At 43.5% G+C, this 23,419-nt stretch overlaps 1 protein-coding gene across 1 annotated transcript; it reads left to right on the top strand.

The window, feature by feature from the left end:
• The first annotated feature begins 493 nt into the window (after positions 1 to 493).
• Positions 494 to 22,810, top strand: LOC109871918 (uncharacterized). Its single transcript, XM_020462949.2, has 11 exons — positions 494 to 538; positions 3,977 to 4,065; positions 13,952 to 14,028; positions 15,217 to 15,401; positions 15,498 to 15,621; positions 15,701 to 15,800; positions 16,021 to 16,357; positions 16,563 to 16,701; positions 18,277 to 18,388; positions 20,610 to 20,685; positions 20,808 to 22,810. The coding sequence occupies exons 3-11, from the start codon at positions 13,959 to 13,961 to the stop codon at positions 20,892 to 20,894; spliced, it is 1,230 nt and encodes a 409-aa protein (XP_020318538.1). The 5' UTR covers positions 494 to 538; positions 3,977 to 4,065; positions 13,952 to 13,958; the 3' UTR covers positions 20,895 to 22,810.
• Positions 22,811 to 23,419: the final 609 nt, after the last annotated feature.

Genomic DNA, 23,419 nt, shown 5'->3' with positions numbered 1-23,419 from the left:
CCAACAATGACGAGAGAGCCTACAGGGAGTAGGTGAGGGCGTGTGTGGTGCCAGGAAAATAACCTCTCACTCAACGTCAACAAAACAAAGGAGCTGATCGTGGACTTCAGGAAACAGCAGAGGGAGCACCCCCCATCCACATCGACGGGACAGCAGTGGAGAAGGTGGAAAGTTTCAAGTTCCTCTGCGTACACATCACTGACAAACTGAAATGGTCCACCCACACAAACAGTGTGGTGAAGAAGGCACAACAGCGCCTATTCAACCTCAGAAGGCTGAACAAATTAGCTTGGCACCTTAAAACACTCACAAACTTTTACAGATGCACAATTGAGAGCATCCTGTTGGGCTGTATCACCGCTTGGTACGACAACTGCACCACCCGCAACCGCAGGGCTCTCCAGAGGGTGGTGCGGTCTGCCCTTCACATCACTGGGGGCAAACTACTCGCCCTCCAGGAACCGATGTCACAGGAAGGCCAAAAAGATCATCAAGGACAACAACCACCAGAGCCACTGCCTATAATCCAGAAGGCAAGGTCAGTACAGGTGCATCAAAGCTGGGACCGAGAGACTGAAAAATAGCTTCAATCTCAAGGCCACCATACTGTTAAATACTCATCACTAGCACATTAGAAGCTGCTGCCCTATATACATAGACTTGAAATCACTGGGCACTTTATTAACGGAACACTAGTCACTTTAATAATGTTTACATATTTTGCATTACTCATCTCATATAATCCAAAGTTAAATCTAGAATTGGCTTCCTATTTCGCAACAAAGCATCCTTCACTCATGCTGCCAAACATACCCTTGTAAAACTGACCATCCTACCAATCCTCGACTTTGGCGATGTCATTTACAAAATAGCCTCCAATACCCTACTCAACAAATTGGATGCAGTCTATCACAGTGCAATCCGTTTTATCACCAAAGCCCCATATACTACCCACCATTGCGACCTGTACGCTCTCGTTGGCTGGCCCTCGCTTCATACTCGTCGCCAAACCCACTGGCTCCATGTCATCTACAAGACCCTGCTAGGTAAAGTCCCCCCTTATCTCAGCTCGCTGGTCACCATAGCATCTCCCACCTGTAGCACACGCTCCAGCAGGTATATCTCTCTAGTCACCCCCAAAACCAATTCTTTCTTTGGCCGCCTCTCCTTCCAGTTCTCTGCTGCCAATGACTGGAACGAACTACAAAAATCTCTGAAACTGGAAACACTTATCTCCCTCACTAGCTTTAAGCACCAACTGTCAGAGCAGCTCACAGATTACTGCACCTGTACATAGCCCACCTATAATTTAGCCCAAACAACTACCTCTTTCCCAACTGTATTTAATTTTAATTTATTTATTTATTTTGCTCCTTTGCACCCCATTATTTTTTATTTCTACTTTGCACATTCTTCCATTGCAAAACTACCATTCCAGTATTTTACTTGCTATATTGTATTTACTTTGCCATCATGGCCTTTTTTGCCTTTACCTCCCTTCTCACCTCATTTGCTCACATTGTATATAGACTTGTTTATACTGCATTATTGACTGTATGTTTGTTTTTACTCCATGTGTAACTCTGTGTCGTTTTATCTGTCGAACTGCTTTGCTTTATCTTGGCCAGGTCGCAATTGTAAATGAGAACTTGTTCTCAACTTGCCTACCTGGTTAAATAAAGGTAAAATAAAAAAATTCAAATAAATATATGTATATACTGTATTCTATTTTATTCTACTATATCTTAGTCTATGCCGCTCTGACATTGCTCATCCATATATTTATATATTCTTAATTCCATTCCTTGACTTTAGATGTGTGTGTATTGTGTGTATTGTTGTGAAATTGTTAGATATTACTTGTTAGATACTACTACACTTTTGGAGCTAGAAGCACAAGCATTTCACTACACCCGCAATAACATCTGCTCAACAAATTTGATTACGTGCAAAATGCTTAGTGGACTTCACCAGACATATGTTGCATTGAATTTCCCACTGTGTCTTCTTATTTTTGTTTATATTATTTTTTATATATATTTTTTTTTTTGGGGGGGGGGGGGGGGAGCATATTTATTATTGCGGATAGATTGAAGCTTCCATTAATGTAATTTTCTGCATAATTTCCAATCCCCATATATTTTTGGGGTAAATATATATATATTTATATATATACACATACATACATATATATAAATAAACTCAGGGGAAAAAAAGAAACGTCCCTCTTTCAGGACCCTGTCTTTCAAAGATAATTTGTAAATATCCAAATAACTTCACAGATCTTTATTGCAAAGGGTTTAAACACTATTTCCCATGCTTGTTTGATTAACCATAAACAATTAATGAACATGCACCTGTGGAACAGTCGTTAAGACACTAACAGCTTACAAACGGTAGGCAATTAAGGTCACAGTTACGAAAACTTAGGACACTAAAGAGGCCTTAATACTGACTCTGATAAACACCAAAAGAAAGATGCCCATGGTCCTTGCTCATCTGCGTGAAGGTGCCTTAGGCATGCTGCAAGGAGGCATGAGGACTGCAGATGTGGCCAGGGCAATAAATTGCAATGTCCGTACTGTGAGACGCCTAAGACACAGCTACAGGGAGATAGAACGAACAGCTGATCATCCTCGCAGTGGCAGACCACGTGTAACAACACCTGCACAGGATCGGTACATCCAAACATCACACCAGCAGGACAGGTACAGGATGGCATCAGTAACTGACTGAGTTACAACAGGAACGCACAATCCCTCCATCAGTGCTCAGACTGTCCGCAATTGGTTGAGAGAGGCTGGACTGAGGGCTTGTAGGCCTGTTGTAAGGCAGGCCCTCACCAGACATCACCGGCAACAACATCGCCTATGGGCACAAACCCACCGTCGCTGGACCAGACAGGACTGGCAAAAAGTGCACTTCACTGACGAGTTGCGGTTTTGTCTCACCAGGGGTGATGGTCGAATTTGCATTTATCGTTGAAGGAATGAGCGTTACACTGAGGCCTGTACTCTGGAGCGGGATCGATTTTGGAGGTGGAGGGTCCATCATGGTCTGGGGCGGTGTGTCACAGCATCATTGGATTGAGCTTGTTGTCATTGCAGGCAATCTCAAAGCTGTGCGTTTACAGGGAAGACATCCTCCTCCCTCATGTGGTACACTTCCTGCAGGCTCATCCTGACATGACCCTCCAGCATGACAATGCCACCAGCCATACTGCTCATTCTGTGCATGATTTCCTGCAAGACAAGAATGTCAGTGTTCTGGTCCTGGCCAGCGAAGAGCCCAGATCTCAATCCCATTGAGCACGTCTGGGACCTGTTGGATCGGAGGGCTAGCCCCCCCCCCTTAGAAATATCCGGGAACTTGCAGGTACCTTGGTGGAAGAGTGGGGTAACATCTCACAGCAAGAACTGGCAAATCTGGTGCAGTCCATGAGGAGGAGATGCACTGCAGTACTTAATGCAGCTGGTGGCCACGCCAGATACTGATTGTTACTTTTGTTTTTAATATACTTAAGTAACAAAAGTATAAATAATTTCAAATTCCTTTTATTAAGCAAACCAGATGCACAATATTATAGTTTTTTTAATTTACGGATAGCCAGGAGCACACTCTAACACTCAGACATCATTTACAAACAAAGCATTTGTGTTTAATGAGTCCACCAGATCAGATGCGGTAGGGATGACCAGGGATTTTCACTTTAATTAAATGCGTGACTTAGACCATTTTCCTGTCCTGCTTAAGCATTCAAAATGTAACGAGTACTTTTTTTATGTAGTAGAAAACACATTATTTCCTTTAGGAATGTAGTGAAGTAAAAGTTGTCAAAAATATAAATAGTTAAGTACAGATGCCACAAAAAAACTACTGAAGTTGTACTTCAAAGTATTTCTACTTAATACACCACTGGATGTAGTTTCCTGTCTATCAACTTTCCAGTAATGAGTAATGTCACATTTCCCTCCAGAGGCAGTCAGTGTGTGTGCCAACACTCTTTCTGCTGACACTAGACGGCATCAAGACCAGACCAAGGAAGATACTCAGTGAAACACAACGGTATTTACTTTTATCTTGATATGAGACCATCCTTCTAACCTCTCTATGTTATTAACACTTAAGCCTAACATGTCTTGTGCTGTTTTGAAATTTTGATATGTCCAATGTTAAGGAGGCAATTTAGTGTTTTGTGTTTCTCAACTGTCTAAAAACCCATGAGTGTATATCATCAAGTTTCCCTTAGATGCTGTTCCAAGGTCAGTCTGGTTTGTACTGGAAAGGGGAAGGATTTCATGTAGTTAAGCTGCTCTTCAAAATCTAATTTTATTTGTTACATGTGCTGAATACAACAGTCAATCCTTACAATGAAATGCTTTCTTACAAGCCCTTAACCAACAATGCAGTTTTAAGAAAGAAAATAATTAAAGAGCAGCAGTAAATAACAACAGCGGGGCTATATACAGGGGGCACCGGTGTCTTAGATCTATACCTTAGAGAAGCCTCTACCAGAAGCTATAAAGCCCATGGAATGACATGATTAAAGAACGACTCCAGGCGACACTCTTAAACCTGGTAGAAATAAGTAAAACATGTGTGGCCCTCTGAATGTTGAAGTTCTGATGTGCCTTGAGTTTTTATTTTATTTTATTAGGATCCCCATTAGCTGTTGCAAAAGCAGCAGCTACTCTTCCTGGGGTCCACATGAAACATAATACAGAATTACATGATACAGAACATCAATAGACAAGAACTGCTCAAGGACTGTAACTACATACATTTTTAAAAAGGCACACGTAGCCTAGATATCAGTGCATACACACAAACTATCTTGGTAAAATGGGGGAGAGTGGTTGTGCCGCGAGGTGTTGCTTTATCTGTTTTTTGAAACCAGGTTTGCTGTTTATTTGAGCAATATGAGATGGATGGATGGAAGGAAGTTCCATGCAATAAGGGCTCTATATAATACTGTACGCTTTCTTGAATTTGTTCTGGATTTGGGAACTGTGAAAAGACCCCTGGTGGGATAAGTGTGTCAGAGCTGTGTGTAAGTTGACTTCTGCAAACTATTTGGGATTATCAAACACATTGTTTCTTATAAAAAATAAGTGAGGCAGTCAGTCTCTGAGCCAAGAGACTGGCATGCGTAGTATTTATATCAGCCCTGTGAGCAAAACCTGCCGCTCTGTTCTGGGCCAGCTGCAGCTTAACTAGGTCTTTCCTTGCAGCAAAGGACCACACGACTGGACAATAATCAAGATTACACAAAACTAAAGCCTGCAGATCTTGCTTTTTGGAGTGTGGTGTCAAAAAAGCAGAGCATCTCTTTATTACAGTCAGACCTCTCCCCATCTTTACAACCATTGAATCTATATGTTTTGACCATGACAGTTTACAATCTAAGGTAGCGCCAAGTAATTTAGTCTCAACTTGTTCAACAGCCACACCATTCATTACCAGATTTAGCTGAGGTCTTGAATTTAACAAATCATTTGTACCAAATACAATTTTTTAAATACGTTTTTTATTTCACCATTATTTAACCAGGTAGGCCAGTTGAGAAGAAGTTCTCATTTACAACTGGGACCTGGCCAAGATAAAGCAAAGCAGTGCGACAAAAATAGTAGGGAGGTAGGCAATACATAGGCCCTAGAGGCGGAAATAATTACAATTTAGCATTAATACTGGAGTGATAGAATGTGCAATTGATGATGTGCAATAATAATATGGGGATGAGGTAGATTGGATGGGCTATTTACAGATTGGCTGTGTACAGGTAGAGTGATCGGTAAGCTTCTCAGACAGCTGATGCTTAAAGTTAGAGAGGGAGATATAAGACTACAGCTTCAGAGATTTTTGCAATTCGTTCCAGTCATTGGCAGCAGAAAACTGGAAGGAAAGGCGGCCAAGGGAAGTGTTGGCTTTGGGGATGACCAGTGCATTATACCTGCTGGAGCGCGTGCAACAGGTTGGTGTTGCTATGGTGACCAGTGAGCTGAGATAAGGCGGGGCTTTACCTAGCAAAGACTTAGATTAGTTTGTTTGAGTGGGTTTGGCGACAGATATGTAGTGAGGGCCAGCCAACGAGAGCATACAGGTCGCAGTAGTGGGTAGTATTTGGGGCTTTGGTGATAAAACGGATGGCACTGTGATAGACTACATCCAGTTTGCTGAGTAGAGTGTTGGGGGCTATTTTGTAAATGACATCGCCGAAGTCAAGGATCGGTAGGATAGTCAGTTTTACGTGGGTATGTTTGGCGGCATGAGTGAAGGAGGCTTTGTTGCGAAATAGGAAGCCGATTCTAGATTTTATTTAGGATTGGAGATGCTTAATGTGAGTCTGGAAGGAGAGTTTACAGTCTAACCAGACACCTGGGTATTTGTAGTTGTCCACATATTCTAGGTCAGAACCGTCCAGAGTAGCGATGCTAGTCAGGTGGGAGGGTGCGGGCAGCAATCGGTTGAAGAGCAAGCACTTAGTTTTACTTGCATTTAAAAGCAGTTGGAGGCAATGTTCATCATGTAAAGAGACACTGTACTGTTCCAAAGGATGTCAAAACCAACATTGGACTAAACATAAGGAAAAATGCACTCACCTGAAATGTGACTCTACCAGTGAAAGGTTTTCCTGCACAGAGGAAAATGCCCACTCCTTACCATCCCTAGCTCAAGGTTGCCACCCCCGTAAGGTCACCTCGCTAGTCGGCAGACAGTGCCTTATTGAGTGTCACCTGAATCGCCACCACCTCCAAGCACTATGGGACACAGGCTCTCAGGTATCGGTCATTGATGAACGATGAAAAGAGGAATCTCTCCCAAACGCAAGGCTGAGAGATGTTTCAGAAATCCTGGACTCACCTGATGATCTAAGGTTGACTGCAGCAAATGGGACTGAAATGCCGTACCTGGGACGGATTGAAACAACTTTTCGGCTAGCCTCTGAAACTGACCAAACAAAAGAACTGATCATCCCGGTGCTGGTAATGAAAGGCTGTCACCTATCACATCCCATCATAGGTTTCAATGTTATCGAGCACATCCTGACAATGACCGAAAAGACTAAACGATACAGTACAGTAAAAACAGCTTTCCCAAGCCTCAAAATAAACAAGGTGAGAGCTTTTATACAGGCTGTTAGCGCAGAACAGACAGATGAATACGCAGTGAAAACCAAGAAAGAGAAGGTTGCTGTACCAAAACACAGTAGCATTCAGATTGAGTGCCGTGTAGCTTCCCAGCCTTTCAAAGATGACATGACAATGCTTTTCCAGCCAGACCTGAACCCGCAGTGGCCAGACGACCTTGAGTTCTTTGACACACTAGTCAGAGTCAGGAAAGGTGTTTTTCCAGTTATCCTGCTTGATGTCTCTAACCCACTGACCACGACATTGCCCTGCTAGGACGCACAATAATTGGTACAGTACAAACCATTATGACTGTGTTACCTGCCCAAGTCTTTGAAAAAACTGTCACCCCAGCCACAGTGAATCACACCAGCGTTCGAACCCCATGTACTGCTAATGAACAGTGGGATCCACCAGTAGGTTTAACTCACCTAACCGAAGAGCAGAGAGTAGGTTGTTAGGCAAATGCTTAGAGAAGAGTGTCACTCCTTCTCCAGATCAGACAATGACATTGGCTGTATTGAACGATTGAAAATGACTATTTCTCTAAAGGACTCTGAACCAGTAAAGCGCACATACATGTCAGTGCCCAGGCCATTGTATCAGGAGATGAATGGTTACCTTTATGACCTCATAGTCCAGGGCTGGGTTAGGAAGCACTTCCAGGTGGGTTGCAGACTTGGCTGATTTCCACTTTACAATAAAGTACAGGCCAGGCAGAGTGACGGTGATGCAGATGCTTTGTCAAGGATGCCACTGGATGTAGAGTCACTGACGAATGTTCTGAGGAGCTTCCACCAGACACCATTGCCGCCACGATACAAGCAGTTGAGGTACAGAAAGAGACTGTTGTACCTTGGTCACTTTCAGCTGCATCTATGTCAGTATCAGATGAAGGTGAGACAACCACTGCAACAACCAGCTCGATCCCAAAAGATGGGATAAGAGAAGCACAAGAATCTGATCCGGTCATCCGTCCTCTGCTCAATTTCAAACGGTCTGGTTCCAAACCGCCAGTTAAAGAGCAAAAGAAATCCAGTCCAAAGACAAAATGCCTATTCAGAGAATGGGACAAATTGACAATAGACAGTGATGGCATTCTGTACAGAATCACTACAGCCCGCAAGCAGTTAGTTCTACCAGAGCAGTACAAAGGTAAAGTGATGGAAGAGTTGCACAATAACATGGGACACCAAGGTACTGACCGCACTGTATCACTAGTACGTGATCGCTTCTTCTGGCCATATATGCAATCTGACATCGAGCACTATGTGACTAAAACTTGTAGCTGTGTCAAGCAGAAAAAGCCAGCCCATGCAACAAGAGCTCTTCTGACAAACATTGTGACAACACAGCCATTTGAACTGGTATGTATAGACTTCCTTCCTCTCGACAGATGCAAAGGGGGATATGAGTACATCCTCGTGATTGTTGATCATTTTACACGTTTCACTCAAGCCTACGCCACCACATCAAAGTCAGGTAAAACTGCTGCAAATCTCATCTTCAATGACTTTTCCCTGAAGTTTGGGTTCCCGTCCCGCATCCACCATGACCAAGGGGGAGAATTTGAAAATCAGTTGTTCCATCAGTTAAAGAAACTCAGTGGCATGGCGGGGTCCAGAACAACACCCTACCACCCGATGGGAAACGGTCAAGTGGAACGCATGAACAGAACATTGTTGCAAATGTTAAAGACACTAACTGAGACACACAGGTCAAATTGGAAGGAGTCTCTGAACAAACTGGTTTATGCCTATAACTGCACCCGTTGCAAAGTGACTGGCTATTCACCATTTTATCTTCTGTTTGGGAGATCACCCAGGCTTCCAGTTGATATGCTCTTTGGATTCTGCACAGAGGCAGGTTCCAGTAACCAGCGAGACTACGTGGAGAACTGGAAACGAGGGATGGAAGAAGCATATGCCATTGCAAATGAAAATGCTCAGAAAGCCGCTGAAAGAAGTAAGAAGTACTATGACACTAAAGTTAGGAGTTCAGTGCTACAGCCTGGCGAGCGAGTTCTGATTAAAAACCTGACACCAAGAGGAGGACCAGGAAAACTCTGTAACTATTGGGAAGATACAATTCACACAGTGGTGAGACAAATGGGTTCAGACCTGCCGATTTATGAATTGAGACCAGAAAAGGGTAGGGGACGCTCCAGGGTCCTGCACAGAAACCTGCTCATGTCCTGTGACCACTTACCTTTTGAGACACAACCAGAAATGACCAAAGTGGACAAAAGTCAGAAAACGAGGAGACACCAGCCTGCATCACAGCCTCTAGATTCTGATGAAGACAGCGGGGATGAATATGACCTTCATCAAGAGCCGCTACAGGTTCCCACATCTCCTACAGGACCTGAGGAGAGGAATGCTGAACCAGCGAGAGAGTGGGAACACAGGCCCCCAACAGTGAAACAGACAGTTGCAGTGCCAGTCCCTGATACGCTACCAGCACAGCCTCTTGTTGAAAAGCGTCTGGAGGAGACAACAACAGTTAAAGACCTGCCTGCTGAGGAGATGAACTTGCCTGCTGAAAATTTGCCTGATGATCATCCACCTTTCCTTCATTAACTGATGCTGCTGAACCTGAGGAACCAGCCTACCAGCTGCCACAAAGAGAGAGACCCTCCAAGACGTATTACCTATGATCAGCTTGGTATCCCTTCCTGCTACAGTATCCAGCCACAGCCACAGTTGTTCCCTGTCTACTCTGCACCAGGACTGGTTCCATGGCTGCCATCACTACAGCAATGTTACTTTCAGCCACCTTACATGTATGGGCTTCAGCAAACATGAGACTACAGAGTTGACATGTTTGACCATGGACTACTGTCTGATTTAATAGACTGTCAAAAGAGACAATTTGCAGACTATGCATATAGATCATTAAAATTGATGGACTGTTGATCAATAGTATGACAAAAGACTGCTTATGTTATATAGCTGGTCAACAGATATGGACTGTGAATATAACTTGTTAGTTATATTTGAACTGTGACCCTTGACCTCTGCTCAAGTACTACCTTACAGAAGAGGATTGTCTAGGTCCAGTGCATACAGACTGTTGAAGAAGACAATGTTGGTAATGTTGGGACAACATTTATTTTGTTGGGGAGAGTGTGACAGGTTAAAGGAAATATTCATAGCCTGTTATACATTAAAAAGTATTAGTAAGTTCATAGTATGTGAGGATCTTAAAACATCGAAGGTTAAAAAGATCATGCATTCAGTATTAGTTGATAGAGATTGATAACATTTATATAATTGTGTTAAAGTTCAAATCCGTTAAGCGTTACTTTATTTTGTGGTGCCTAAAAGTGTTAATCTGTGATCTACTAAATGCTCTTAATCTATGAGCCTGAGATCGATTGCTCTGGTCTCCACCCATATTCCGGGGGAAATCGCAGTCTTTTCTCATTACACTAAAAGTTTAAGTGAGAAAACAACACCGTATCACTCTCGTGATTATTTCTCCCCTTTTTCAGGTATGTTATTGATGATAAGAGTAATTTAAATGTAATAACTCGCTAACATGTTAAGAGTGTTTAAGGTGTGTCTTAGTAACATCTTGAGGAAGTTAGAGTTAAGTTTGAAGAGAGTAATATTAGCCCTGCTCGGTTGAAGTGAAGAATAGCATCTTACTGAGAGTAGCTGCCGTTTTAGGTCGATTGTGAATGAACATGTGCGTTGTTAATAAGATATTTTACTGTGTTATTTGTATAATGGTTTTTCTGTTGTTTTGCAATGTGTTACTTTTGTAAAATGATTACACTAAAAGTTTAAGTGAGAAAACAACACCGTATCACTCTCGTGATTATTTCTCCCCCTTTTCAGGGGCGTAACATTTTTGGAGGCACCGCTGAGATAGCTGCTCAGATGTCCAGTTTCCACACCCTGGTCGCTGAATTCCGAGCCAGCTAAATCTCCACATAACAACTCAGGCAGGCTGCAAGTGAGGAAAGTGTTGCTGTTCGAGGGGAGCTGGAAGTTAGTGGTCAAGTACGTGTCAACTGAGGCCATTGATCGACCATCAGAGACAGTAAGGACCATCTCATTCAGAGTCAACCTCTGCACAGTAAAAGTTCCTCCTGTTCTGTCAACATGACAAGCGCCTTGGAAGAACTACAGGAAAAGGTAGTAGGAGAATTGCACACCCTGACTAAAGACAAGTTACTAGAGATATGTGATTTCCTTGACATATCAGGTGAACAGAGAAGAGATGTTCAAGACAAATCCCGCATATCATTGATGACTCACATTATGATGTCCCTTGAAAGAGAGGAAGTTGCCGAGTTAGAAGATGGCGGCATGTCGGAATTCTTGCTACTTAAAGACGAAATGACAGAGATGATCAGTGGCATAGATAACAAAACAGGACAAACTGACCATGATATTGAACCAGCCGGAACACATCACAGAATAGAGGAACTGAGAACTGTAACCCCACAACAAGGGGTGGGAACTCAGCAGATTACTGCAGCCAAAGCCAGTGATTCTCTGCGTTAGCCCCAACCCCATGCCAATCTTCAGGGGAGCGTGCTGCTCTCACCCAATGCACAGCCCAGCTCATACTGGCGCAAAGAGTTTAAAATGTGTTTTCAGATAGGTGAACCGGGCCAGAAAGAACAACTGTTTTTTTCCAGCCTTGCCCATCAGATTGAGAATGGACTTAACAGAGGCCATCCTGAGGTAGAAATAGTAGACGCAGTAGTCAGGGCTATTTCTCCAGGCTCACAGCTACGCAGCTACTTGGAAGGTAAATCCCAGCTAACTCTTCCCTCACTTAGATGTATCCTGCGTTCCCACTTCCAAGAGAAGAGTGCAACAGAGCTTTACAAACCGCTAGCTTCAGAAGCACAGCATAGCAAGGAGACCCCTCAACGCTTCCTGATGCGCGTCTTAGATTTGAGGCAGAAAGTACTGTTTGCATCCCAGGAGTCAGAATCAGGGCTTAAGTATGACCCTGCTCTAGTCCAGAGCATGTGTTTACACACAATCCTCTCTTAATCTATGAGCCTGAGATCGATTGCTCTGATATTTTGCTGTGTTATTTGTGTAATGGTTTTTCTGTTTTGTAATGTGTTACTTTTGTAAAATGATTACACTAAAAGTTTAAGTGAGAAAACAACACCGTATCACTCTCGTGATTATTTCTCCCCTTTTTCAGGGGTGTAACATGTGCAGTACATGTTGAGTGCCCTTCTCTATAAGCAGGCTGAAAGTCTTCATTTGTTTACAGAGAAATAGCATTGTATTTGGTCAACAGTTTGCTAAGAGCTGGCAGCAAGCTTATAGGTCTGCTGTTAGAACCAGTAAAGGCCGCTTTACCGCTCTTGGGTAGCGGAATTACTTTGGCTTCCCTCCAGGCCTGAGGACAAAGCCTTTCCTCCAGGCTCAGATTAAAGATATGACAGGAGTGGCTGTAGTCAGTTTACCATCCTCAGTAGCTTTCCATCTAAGTTGTCAATGCCAGGAGGTTTGTCATTATTGATCAATAACAATAATTTTCCCACCTCTCCCACATTTAACTTTACAAAATTCAAACTTGCAATGCTCTTCTTTTATTATTTGTATTTTTTTAGGCATGAATACAATTGCTCGCTGTTCGTTGTTGGCATTTCCTGCCTAAGTTTGCCAATTCAATAATCATTCAAATAATTGGCAACATCAAATGGTTTTGTGACGAATAAGCCATCTGATTTGATGAAAGATGGGGTTGAATTTGTCTTTTTGCCCATAATTTAATTTAAAGTACTCCAGTTTTTCCATTATTCTTTATATCATTGATCTTGGCTTCATAATACAGTTTCTTCTTTTTGAGTTTAGTCACAATTTGCAGTAAGTCAGCCAGTCAGATGTGCAGCCAGACTTATTAACCACTCCTGTTGCCCCATCTCTTTCAACCATACAGTTTTTCAATTCCTCATCAATCCATGGAGCCTTAACAGTTCTAACAGTCAGTTTCTTAACAGGTGCATGTTTATCAATAACTGGAAGAAGCAAATTCATAAATTCATCAAGTGGATCAGACCAAAAAATATTAACATCATCCACGAAAATCTCTTATACACTATTTTAGGCCCAGCTGTTGGAACTTTGGCTTTCCTGGATATAGCCACTATATTGTGATCACTCCATCCAATGGGTACGGATACAGCTTGAGAACAAAGCTCTACAGCATTAGTAAACATGTGATCGATACATGTGGATGATCTTGTTCCTGTAGTGTTTGTAAACACCCTGGTAGGTTGATTAATAACCTGAACCAGATTACAGGCACTGGTTACAGTAAGAAGCTTTCTCGGACAGCTTGATGAAAACCAGTCAATATTCAGGTCCCGAAGAAAGTAGCCCTCTCTGTTCACATCACATACACTATCAAGCATTTCACACATCATTTAGATACTGACTGTCAGCACTTGGTGCCTATAGCAACACCCTGAAAGAAAAGGCCTTAGATGTGCCAAGTGAACCAGCAACCAGAACACTTCAATAAGACTAGACATACGATCTTAGTAAAGCATTACAGGGATATGGCTCTGAATATATATATATATATACAGCAACACCTCCCTCATAAGCATTTCTGTCTCTTCTGTAGATGTTACATCCTTGTCTTGCTACTGCTGTATCATTAAATGAATTATCGAATTAACTCTCATAAATGTTATCTGATGTTAGCAAATTATTGATTTACATTACCATAATCTCTAAGGCTACATATGTTAATATGGGCTATTTACATCCCTGCTGAAGTAGTTAGGTTTTTATCATGGTGTGATATCTGTGTGTTTGCCCCCCCCCCCCCCCCCCCAGGTTTGCAATGGGGCTATATCTGGTGGTCCTCTGGGTCTGTGCTGTGGTGCTGCATTCCCTTGGGAGAGCAGAGAAAGGTGAGTGTGAATGTGTGTGTATCATCCTTACATACATTTACCCTGCAGTATTGGGGAGTAGCGAACTACATTTAAGTCAACTAGTAATTAAACTACATTTTGCAGTAGCATGGTGGAAGTTGAATTACAATCAATTCAAATCCATGTAGTGGAGTAGCTAACTATTGGAACTACACATTTTGATTTATTTTTTGCAAAATGAGAAGATGTGTCTGATATAGGCAAGAATTTAATTTCTTTTTCAGGTTCAGAACGGCCTATTTCTCACTTGAAACAGCTTTTGTCTTTATAAATAATCGGTCAAATTACACATTTAGTTAAAGATTGAGTGCAGTCAAATGTGATTTTCCTGTGTTTGACATATATTTCCACACTGAGGATGAAAAAAGACTGAAATTGTGAAAATTATGATATCCTTTTAATTTAAGAGCTGTTTGAAAAGACCGCCTGAAATATGTCCCTGTTTTGGTGGGATGGAGTTTTGGCCTGTCTGGTGACATCAACATGCATTAAATTAGTTTGATAGACCAATAAGAAAGAGTTCCAAACCTCTCTCCTAGTTTTCAGTTTTCCCCTCCCTACTCAGACCACTCCCAGACACTCTTAGCAAAATTATTGCTTGAGAAATTGCTCTTCGCTAATAAGCTATTTTTGTTTATTTTTGACTACTGTGATTGCTTTCAATTAAATTGAAGTACTTAAATGTTACCCAGAAATGATTTGATATTGAGCTAAGATAAATGGCAGCATTGAACATTTAACACCTGACCCCAGAGTGATGTGTTTTTGTCATTTGTAGTCTATGACATTTCAGATTTAGATATGATCATCATTTTATGATCATCATTTTTTTCTCCCAAAGTAGCTTGGATGTAGTGAACTGCTTTTTCAATGTAGCTTTACTTAATTAAACTACAAAACATTAAGAACACCTTCCTAAAATCCTTCTTTAACCTATCTCATCCCCTTCATCTACACTGATTTGAGGTGGATTTAACAAGTAACAAGCTTTCACCCAGATTCACCTGGTCCGTCTGTCATGTTTATGTTTTGTACAGTCAGTTGTACAGTCAGTTGTAACTATGATTAACTATGATTAACTATGATTTCAGAGTAGCTTCCCCAAAACTGTTACCCTATAGTGTGCGACCTTACTGAGCTCTATTTCTGTCTCTGTCTGTCTGACAGTAACTCAAACGACTGAAACAAGTTTCTCTGAGAGCACAGAAGGGTTGACTGCGGGGACAGTTACTACAAGGCTGGATGTGACCCGAAGCCCTGCTAGACACACACACCAGAGCCTAGAACCTGACCAGAAGCAAGAACTGCCTCCCTTATACCCCTGTCAGGATGACGAGACGGAGTACAGTGAAGTGAGATCACTTTGATAGTCTGTGGTCTCTAATGGCCCTGTCTCAAACCATTTTAGATTTACAATATCTTTCATTTTTCTGTCCCCGGTGAGCCAGAGAGTGTACCAGAGGGATTCTCATGGTGTTATGCAGCTGGTTCAGAGCGACGACGATGAAGACAGCGAGGACTATGAAGACACTGACATTGACACCAGCATTCACCCCTGCAACCTATCACCCAGTAACACAAAATGCACAAAGACCCAAACACACACTCACACACGCATGCACACTCGCTGAAACCCTGTCTGTAACTCTAGGTGGACTGGCCCGCTGTCTTATCTACCCAACCAATCAACTCAACTGCTCCTGGAAATTCCATGGTCTCCTTAATGACAGCCAATCCTCTGCCTCTGTCTCGTAAGCCCCTCCCACAATATCCAAGATACACAGAAAATGAAAGGCTTAGCAACAATTAATTTATGTGATAGTAGAACTTGTCAATTTATTGGTTATTACTGTGCAATTACCATTTTACAGTATAATAAAAATGTAATCTAATTTTAGTACATGACACCTACCTTTAATTAAGGTGTCTGTTATAAGTGCTGGGGTGTGTGTGTGTGTGTGTGAATATCAGTGTGTGTAGGAACAATGAGAGTATCTCCAGTGTGGACTGTGTCTCTGAGGTCATGGGAGGCCAGGGATGGCCTGGCGGTGTGGTTCGAGGCGTGTCTGCTGGCTGCCAGGGGAGTGTGGGTGACGGCGTCACCTCTTTGAGTCTGACTTTCAAAGTGTCACGCCCTGCCATGTGCTGCATCTACACCAATAAAATGGACACCATAGATATTGAAGTACTGCGCCCGCCCCCCAACATCACTGCCTGGGTCAGAGAGGAGGGTCTGCTGGTGCAGTGGGATCTTCCATCCAACACCGCACCCAGATGCTTCCACTACCAGCTCCAGATCAATGACCTGGTAATACTATCAAATCAAATTGTATTTGTCACATGGGCCGAATGCGAAAGGTTTAGACCTTACAGTGAAAAGCTTACGTACTTACTTACAAACAATGGAGTTTTAAGAAAAGTGTTAAGTATACCAGAGAGTTGTCTTAACTTGTCTTGTGTTCAGTGGTGGTCCTGTTTTTATTAAGAGGCTATTTCTTTGTGTGTCTTGAAAGGTGAGGAGCTTCACAGAAGGACTGACATTCACTGAGACCAACCTGGACCACACACAACGGTACGACGTGAAGATGAGGGTGAGGAAGAATAGTAACTGCAGAGGATCTGAACATTGGAGCAGCTGGAGCAACACCATCCGTGAGTCCGCAGTCATCGATATTATCATGACATCTGGATTAGAGGTCGACCGATTATGATTTTTCAACGCCGATAACCGATTATTGGAGGACCCCAAAAAAAGCCTGGACCGATTAAATCGGACCTTTTTATATATATATTTGTAATAATGACATTTGAACTTAATATAATACATAAATAAAATCAATTTAGTCTCAAATAAATAATGAAATGTTCAATTTGGTTTAAATAATGCAAAAAACTGTTTTGGGGAAGAAAGTAAAAGTGCAATATGTGCTATGTAAAAAAGCTAACGTTTAAGTTCCTTGCTCAGAACATGAGAACATATAAAAGCTGGTGGTTCCTTTTAACATGAGTCTTAAATATTCCCAGGTAAGAAGTTTTAGGTTGTAGTTATTATAGTAATTATAGGACTATTTCTCTCTATACCATTTGTATTTCATATACCTTTGACTATTGGATGTTCTTATTGGCACTATAGTATTGCCAGACTAATCTCGGGAGTTGATAGGCTTGAAGTCATAAACAGCGCTGTGCTTCAAGCATTGCGAAGAGCTGCTGGCAAACACAGGAAGTGCTGTTTGAATGAATGCTTACGAGCCTGCTGCTGCCTACCACCGCTGAGTCAGACTGCTCTATCAAATATCAAATCATAGACTTAATTATAATATAATAACACACAAAAGTACGAGCCTTTGGTCATTAATATGGTCAAATCCGGAAACTATCATTTTGAAAAACAAAACTTTTATTCTTTCAGTGAAATACGGAACCGTTCCGTATTTTATTGAACGGGTGGCAACCCTAAGTCTAAATATTGCTGTTACATTGCACAACCTTCAATGTTAACTCATAATTATGTACAATTCTGGCAAATTAATTACGGTCTCTGTTCAGAAGAAATGGTCTTCACACAGTTCGCAATGAGCCAGGCGGCCAAAACTGTTACATGTACCCTGACTCTGCTTGCCCTGGAACGCAAGAGAAGTGACACAGTTTCCCTAGTTAATATTACCTGCTAACATGAATTTATTTGAACTAAATATGCAGGTTTAAAAAATATATACTTGTGTATTGATTTTAAACATCCTTTCTTATGGTTAGGTACATTGGTGCAAAGAGTGTGCTTTTTTTCACGAATGCTCTTTTAAATCATCACCCTTTTGGCGAAGTAGGCTGTGATTCGATGATAAACAGGCACCGTATTGATTAATATAACGCTGGACAAGCTCGTTAAACTAGTAATATCATCAACTAGTTAACTAGTGATTATGTTAAGATTGATTGTTTTTCTATAAGATAAGTTTAATGCTAGCCAGCAACTTACCGTGGCTCCTTGCTGCACTCGCGTAACAGGTGGTCACAGCCTGCCACGCAGTCTCCTCGTGGATTGCAATGTAATTTGCCATAATCGGCGTCCAAAAATGCTGATTACCGATTTATTATGAAAACTTGAAATCGGCCCTAATTAATTAATCGGTCGACCTCTAATCTTGAATGTATTTTTACATTTGATTTAGCAGTCTTTTCTGTCGGTTGATGTTTACACTGCTGTGTGTGTGTGTGTGTGTGCAGAGGTGGCCCCGTCTGAATCACACAATCAGCTGAACACTCCGGCGGTTGTTGGCATCACTCTGGGGATACCCATGATCCTCCTGGCTCTCCTGCTGCTGATCAGACTCCAGAGGTATTTATTCTGTTGGGTTCAGAGGGAGGGAGGAGACACTGAGAGAGCAAAGAGACACAGACACAAAGAGAGAGACAGAGAGAGAGCAAAGAGAGAGAGCAGAGAGCAAAGAGACAGAGAGAGAGCAAAGAGACAGAGAGAGAGCAAAGAGACAGAGAGAGAGCAAAGAGACAGAGGGAGAGCAAAGAGACAGAGGGAGAGCAAAGAGACAGAGGGAGAGCAAAGAGACAGAGGGAGAGCAAAGAGACAGAGGGAGAGCAAAGAGACAGAGGGAGAGCAAAGAGACAGAGGGAGAGCAAAGAGACAGAGGGAGAGCAAAGAGACAGAGGGAGAGCAAAGAGACAGAGGGAGAGCAAAGAGACAGAGGGAGAGCAAAGAGACAGAGGGAGAGCAAAGAGACAGAGGGAGAGCAAAGAGAGACAGAGGGAGAGCAAAGAGAGACAGAGGGAGAGCAAAGAGAGACAGAGGGAGAGCAAAGAGAGACAGAGGGAGAGCAAGAGAGACAGAGGGAGAGCAAGAGGGAGAGCAAAGAGAGACAGAGGGAGAGCAAAGAGAGACAGAGGGAGAGCAAAGAGAGACAGAGGGAGAGCAAAGAGAGACAGAGGGAGAGCAAAGAGAGACAGAGGGAGAGCAAAGAGAGACAGAGGGAGAGCAAAGAGAGACAGAGGGAGAGCAAAGAGAGACAGAGGGAGAGCAAAGAGAGACAGAGGGAGAGCAAAGAGAGACAGAGGGAGAGCAAAGAGAGACAGAGGGAGAGCAAAGAGAGACAGAGGGAGAGCAAAGAGAGACAGAGGGAGAGCAAAGAGAGACAGAGGGAGAGCAAAGAGAGACAGAGGGAGAGCAAAGAGAGACAGAGGGAGAGCAAAGAGAGACAGAGGGAGAGCAAAGAGAGACAGAGGGAGAGCAAAGAGAGACAGAGGGAGAGCAAAGAGAGACAGAGGGAGAGCAAAGAGAGACAGAGGGAGAGCAAAGAGAGACAGAGGGAGAGCAAAGAGAGACAGAGGGAGAGCAAAGAGAGACAGAGGGAGAGCAAAGAGAGACAGAGGGAGAGCAAGAGAGACAGAGGGAGAGCAAAGAGAGACAGAGGGAGAGCAAAGAGAGACAGAGGGAGAGCAAAGAGAGACAGAGGGAGAGCAAAGAGAGACAGAGGGAGAGCAAAGAGAGACAGAGGGAGAGCAAAGAGAGACAGAGGGAGAGCAAGAGAGACAGAGGGAGAGCAAAGAGAGACAGAGGGAGAGCAAAGAGAGACAGAGGGAGAGCAAAGAGAGACAGAGGGAGAGCAAAGAGAGACAGAGGGAGAGCAAAGAGAGACAGAGGGAGAGCAAAGAGAGACAGAGGGAAGGGAGAGCAAAGAGAGACAGAGGGGAGCAAAGAGAGACAGAGGGAGAGCAAAGAGAGACAGAGGGAGAGCAAGAGAGACAGAGGGAGAGCAAAGAGAGACAGAGGGAGAGCAAAGAGAGACAGAGGGAGAGCAAAGAGAGACAGAGGAGAGCAAGAGAGAGCGAGTAGCAAAGAGAGACAGAGGGGAGGCACAGAGGGCAAAGAGAGCAGAGGGAGAGCAAGAGAGACAGAGGGAGAGCAAAGAGACAGAGGAGAGCAAGAGAGACAGAGGAGAGCAAAGAGAGACAGAGGGAGAGCAAGAGAGACAGGAGGAGAGCAAAGAGAGACAGAGGTGAGAGCAAAGAGAGACAGAGGAGAGCAAAGAGAGACAGAGGGAGAGCAAAGAGAGACAGACGAGAGAGCAAGAGAGACAGAGGGAAGCACAGAGGACAGAGGAGAGCACAGAGGAGACAGACAGAGGGAGAGCACAGAGAGACAGACAGAGGGAGAGCACAGAGAGACAGACAGAGGGAGAGCACAGAGAGACAGAGCGAATGGGAGGGACCAGAGAGAAATGAAACTGTTACAAAAAATCGCCACCCAGAGAAAGATAGAGAGAAGACAACAACGTATTAATAGAATAAGGGCAGAGGTGTTAGATTTAAGCATCTGTCTACAGACCGCACACATTTTCACTGTGAAACAGAACTTCCTTCCAACAAGAGGTGAAAAACACTGTTTATTCTTAGAAAACAACAGAAGGGGGAAGAAAATTGCCTGTGTGATTGAACAGTAACTGGCAAGAACAATATGAAAACAGTATACGGTTTAAATGTAATGATGTAACGCTATGGTATTAGTTGATTCCCTGATTGACTGTGGTGTGTGTGTGTGTGTTCAGGGACCGTCTGTTTCCCCCCATCCCTGGCCCCCCACTGAAGATTAAACACCTCTTGGAGAGAGACGACCTACTTCAGGTGAAGAAACACACGCACAGAGCAGAAACATTCATGTTTACATTTGTAAACTAACATATCCTCTCTCTTTGTGGAGCTAACAAAACTTCTCCTCCTTCTGGTTTCCACCGTTTGTCCCTCAGGCCCTGCCGTCCAAATGTGTTGAGGAGATCACAGTGGTGGAGGAAGCTGAGGAAACACCTGTCAATAATGGCCTGTTTTTAAAGTAGCCTCGGAAATACCAGCGTGAAGCTTGCGGGATCAGACGGCTTTGCTAGGCTGTTTTAAAGCCCCGTCAACATTAGCCCCTAGGCCGATCTGTAAGAAGGATCCCCTTAGCCTATCAGAGGTCAAGATGCAGTCATTATCATTTGTTAATACCTATACAGTCCTTTCCGATCTACAAGTAGGACAAGGAGAGTGTGCAGGGCAAGTGTGACCTTCCTGGTCCCATCCCTTAAGTCTGTGAGTCAACACAGGAAGGAGTAATGGATGGATAGTTATTTTATTTCCAAAGCTGCGATCATATGGATGGATGAATGATGAGTAGTAGACAGGATATAACAGATATAATCCTGACTAGTCTCCCAGTCCCTGCCGCTGAAAAACATCCCCACAGCATGATGCCTCCACCATGCTAGGTTTAACAAAATGACAAGGTGAAAAAATCTATGAATCTGCCCTTGAGCAAGGCACTTAACCCTAATGGCTCCAGGGTTACTGATCGTAATGGAGAGGGGGGTCACAGCCAGCCATTATGAACGGTAACCCTGGAGCCATAAGGGTTAAGTGCTTTGCTCAAGGGCACATCCATAGATGTTTCACCTTGTCGGCTCGGGGATTCAAACTAGCAACCTCTGTTACTGGCCCAACGCTCAAACCGCTAGGCTACCTGCTTAAACCCCACCATCATTAACCCCTAAGCTTGTGGGCCGATCTGTAATGAGGATCCCCTTAACCTATCACAGGGCAAGCTGCAGTCGTTACCCTTTAGTTAACACCTATCCAATCCTTTCAGAGTGGGATATGACAAAAAAACACATTTCTAAATATCATGTGAAAGAGGACAAATATTAGTACCCACCAAATTACTACACACACACTTCAAAGCGTTCCTCCATCTGGAACCACAAACGTGCACTTTAGTAAACAACAAAAGCATCTCAAAGGCTCAATTAAATGCATGCATATGTATATACACAAACACACACACACAATCAAATTGTCCCATCTCTGTTGAAAACATAAAATTGTTAACTATATTACAAGCACTGTGTGTGTGTGTGTGTGTGTGTGTGTGTGTGGGACGACCTACCCCTCCACAGACTCGTCTCTCAGCTGTGTGTGTGTGTGTGTGGGACGACCTACCCCTCCACAGACTCGTCTCTCAGCTGTGTGTGTGTGTGTGTGTGGGACGACCTACCCCTCCACAGACTCGTCTCTCAGCTGTGTGTGTGTGTGTGGGACGACCTACCCCTCCACAGACTCGTCACTCAGCTGTGTGTGTGTGGGACGACCTACCCCTCCACAGACTCGTCTCTCAGCTGTGTGTGTGTGTGTGTGTGGGACGACCTACCCCGCCACAGACTCGTCTCTCAGCTGTGTGTGTGTGTGTGTGGGACGACCTACCCCTCCACAGACTCGTCTCTCAGCTGTGTGTGTGTGTGTGTGTGTGTGTGGGACGACCTACCCCTCCACAGACTCGTCTCTCAGCTGTGTGTGTGTGTGTGTGGGACGACCTACCCCTCCACAGACTCGTCTCTCAGCTGTGTGTGTGTGTGGGACGACCTACCCCTCCACAGACTCGTCTCTCAGCTGTGTGTGTGTGTGTGTGTGTGTGGGACGACCTACCCCTCCACAGACTCGTCTCTCAGCTGTGTGTGTGTGTGTGGGACGACCTACCCCTCCACAGACTCGTCTCTCAGCTGTGTGTGTGTGTGTGTGTGTGTGGGACGACCTACCCCTCCACAGACTCGTCTCTCAGCTGTGTGTGTGTGTGTGTGTGTGTGTGTGTGTGGGACGACCTACCCCTCCACAGACTCGTCTCTCAGCTGTGTGTGTGTGTGTGTGGGACGACCTACCCCTCCACAGACTCGTCTCTCACCTGTGTGTGTGTGTGTGTGTGTGTGTGGGACGACCTACCCCTGTTAATAAAGTGCAGTTACTTTCACAGATGCACAGCTCATAACACTGACAACCAAGGCCTTACACAGACTGCTATAACATGGGAGGTAATGGCGCGTGTGTGTAGGGAGGAGTAAGAGTTTATTTTCCATGTTTTTAAATGAATACTTTTGAAATCCTATTGATTCATGTTCTCAGAATAATACAGAGTGACTCACCTGAAGCCTCCATCCTTCAGATTCATTCTGAAACGGTGGACGTACGGTGTCCTGAACCAGAGAGAGGATGAGTTTACACTCGGTTTCAGTAGGGTCGTGTAAATCAAAAGGTGAGACAAACTGGGTGACATTAAAACACACTCAAATGTTGAAAACACTATCCACTCATTCTGAAAGTGCTTTTTTAGTTCTAATGAGGTATTACTACTCATCTCACTGCAATACTTCTTAGAGTATTGTAGTGAGATGAGTATAGACCAGGCCAAGAGTGTGCAAAGCTGCCATCAAGGCAAAGGGTGGCTACTTTGAAGAATCTCAGGTATAAAATATTTTGATTTGTTTAACATTTTTTTGGTTACTACATGATTCCATATGTGTTATTTCATAGTTTTGATGTCTTCACTATTATTCTA

This window comes from Oncorhynchus kisutch, linkage group LG27, assembly GCF_002021735.2.
Source record: "Oncorhynchus kisutch isolate 150728-3 linkage group LG27, Okis_V2, whole genome shotgun sequence".
NCBI classification, from domain to species: Eukaryota; Metazoa; Chordata; class Actinopteri; order Salmoniformes; family Salmonidae; genus Oncorhynchus; species Oncorhynchus kisutch.
This window is presented reverse-complemented; position numbering and strand designations above follow the sequence as displayed.

Bases quoted from the DNA above. Each gene is read 5' to 3' on its own strand.
- LOC109871918 (XM_020462949.2), top strand. From the start codon at position 13,959: ATGGGGCTATATCTGGTGGTCCTCTGGGTCTGTGCTGTGGTGCTGCAT. The intron at 16,702-18,276 runs GTGAGTCCGCAG...GTGTGTGTGCAG, and splicing joins CAGCTGGAGCAACACCATCC to AGGTGGCCCCGTCTGAATCA. The intron at 18,389-20,609 runs GTATTTATTCTG...GTGTGTGTTCAG, and splicing joins CTGCTGATCAGACTCCAGAG to GGACCGTCTGTTTCCCCCCA.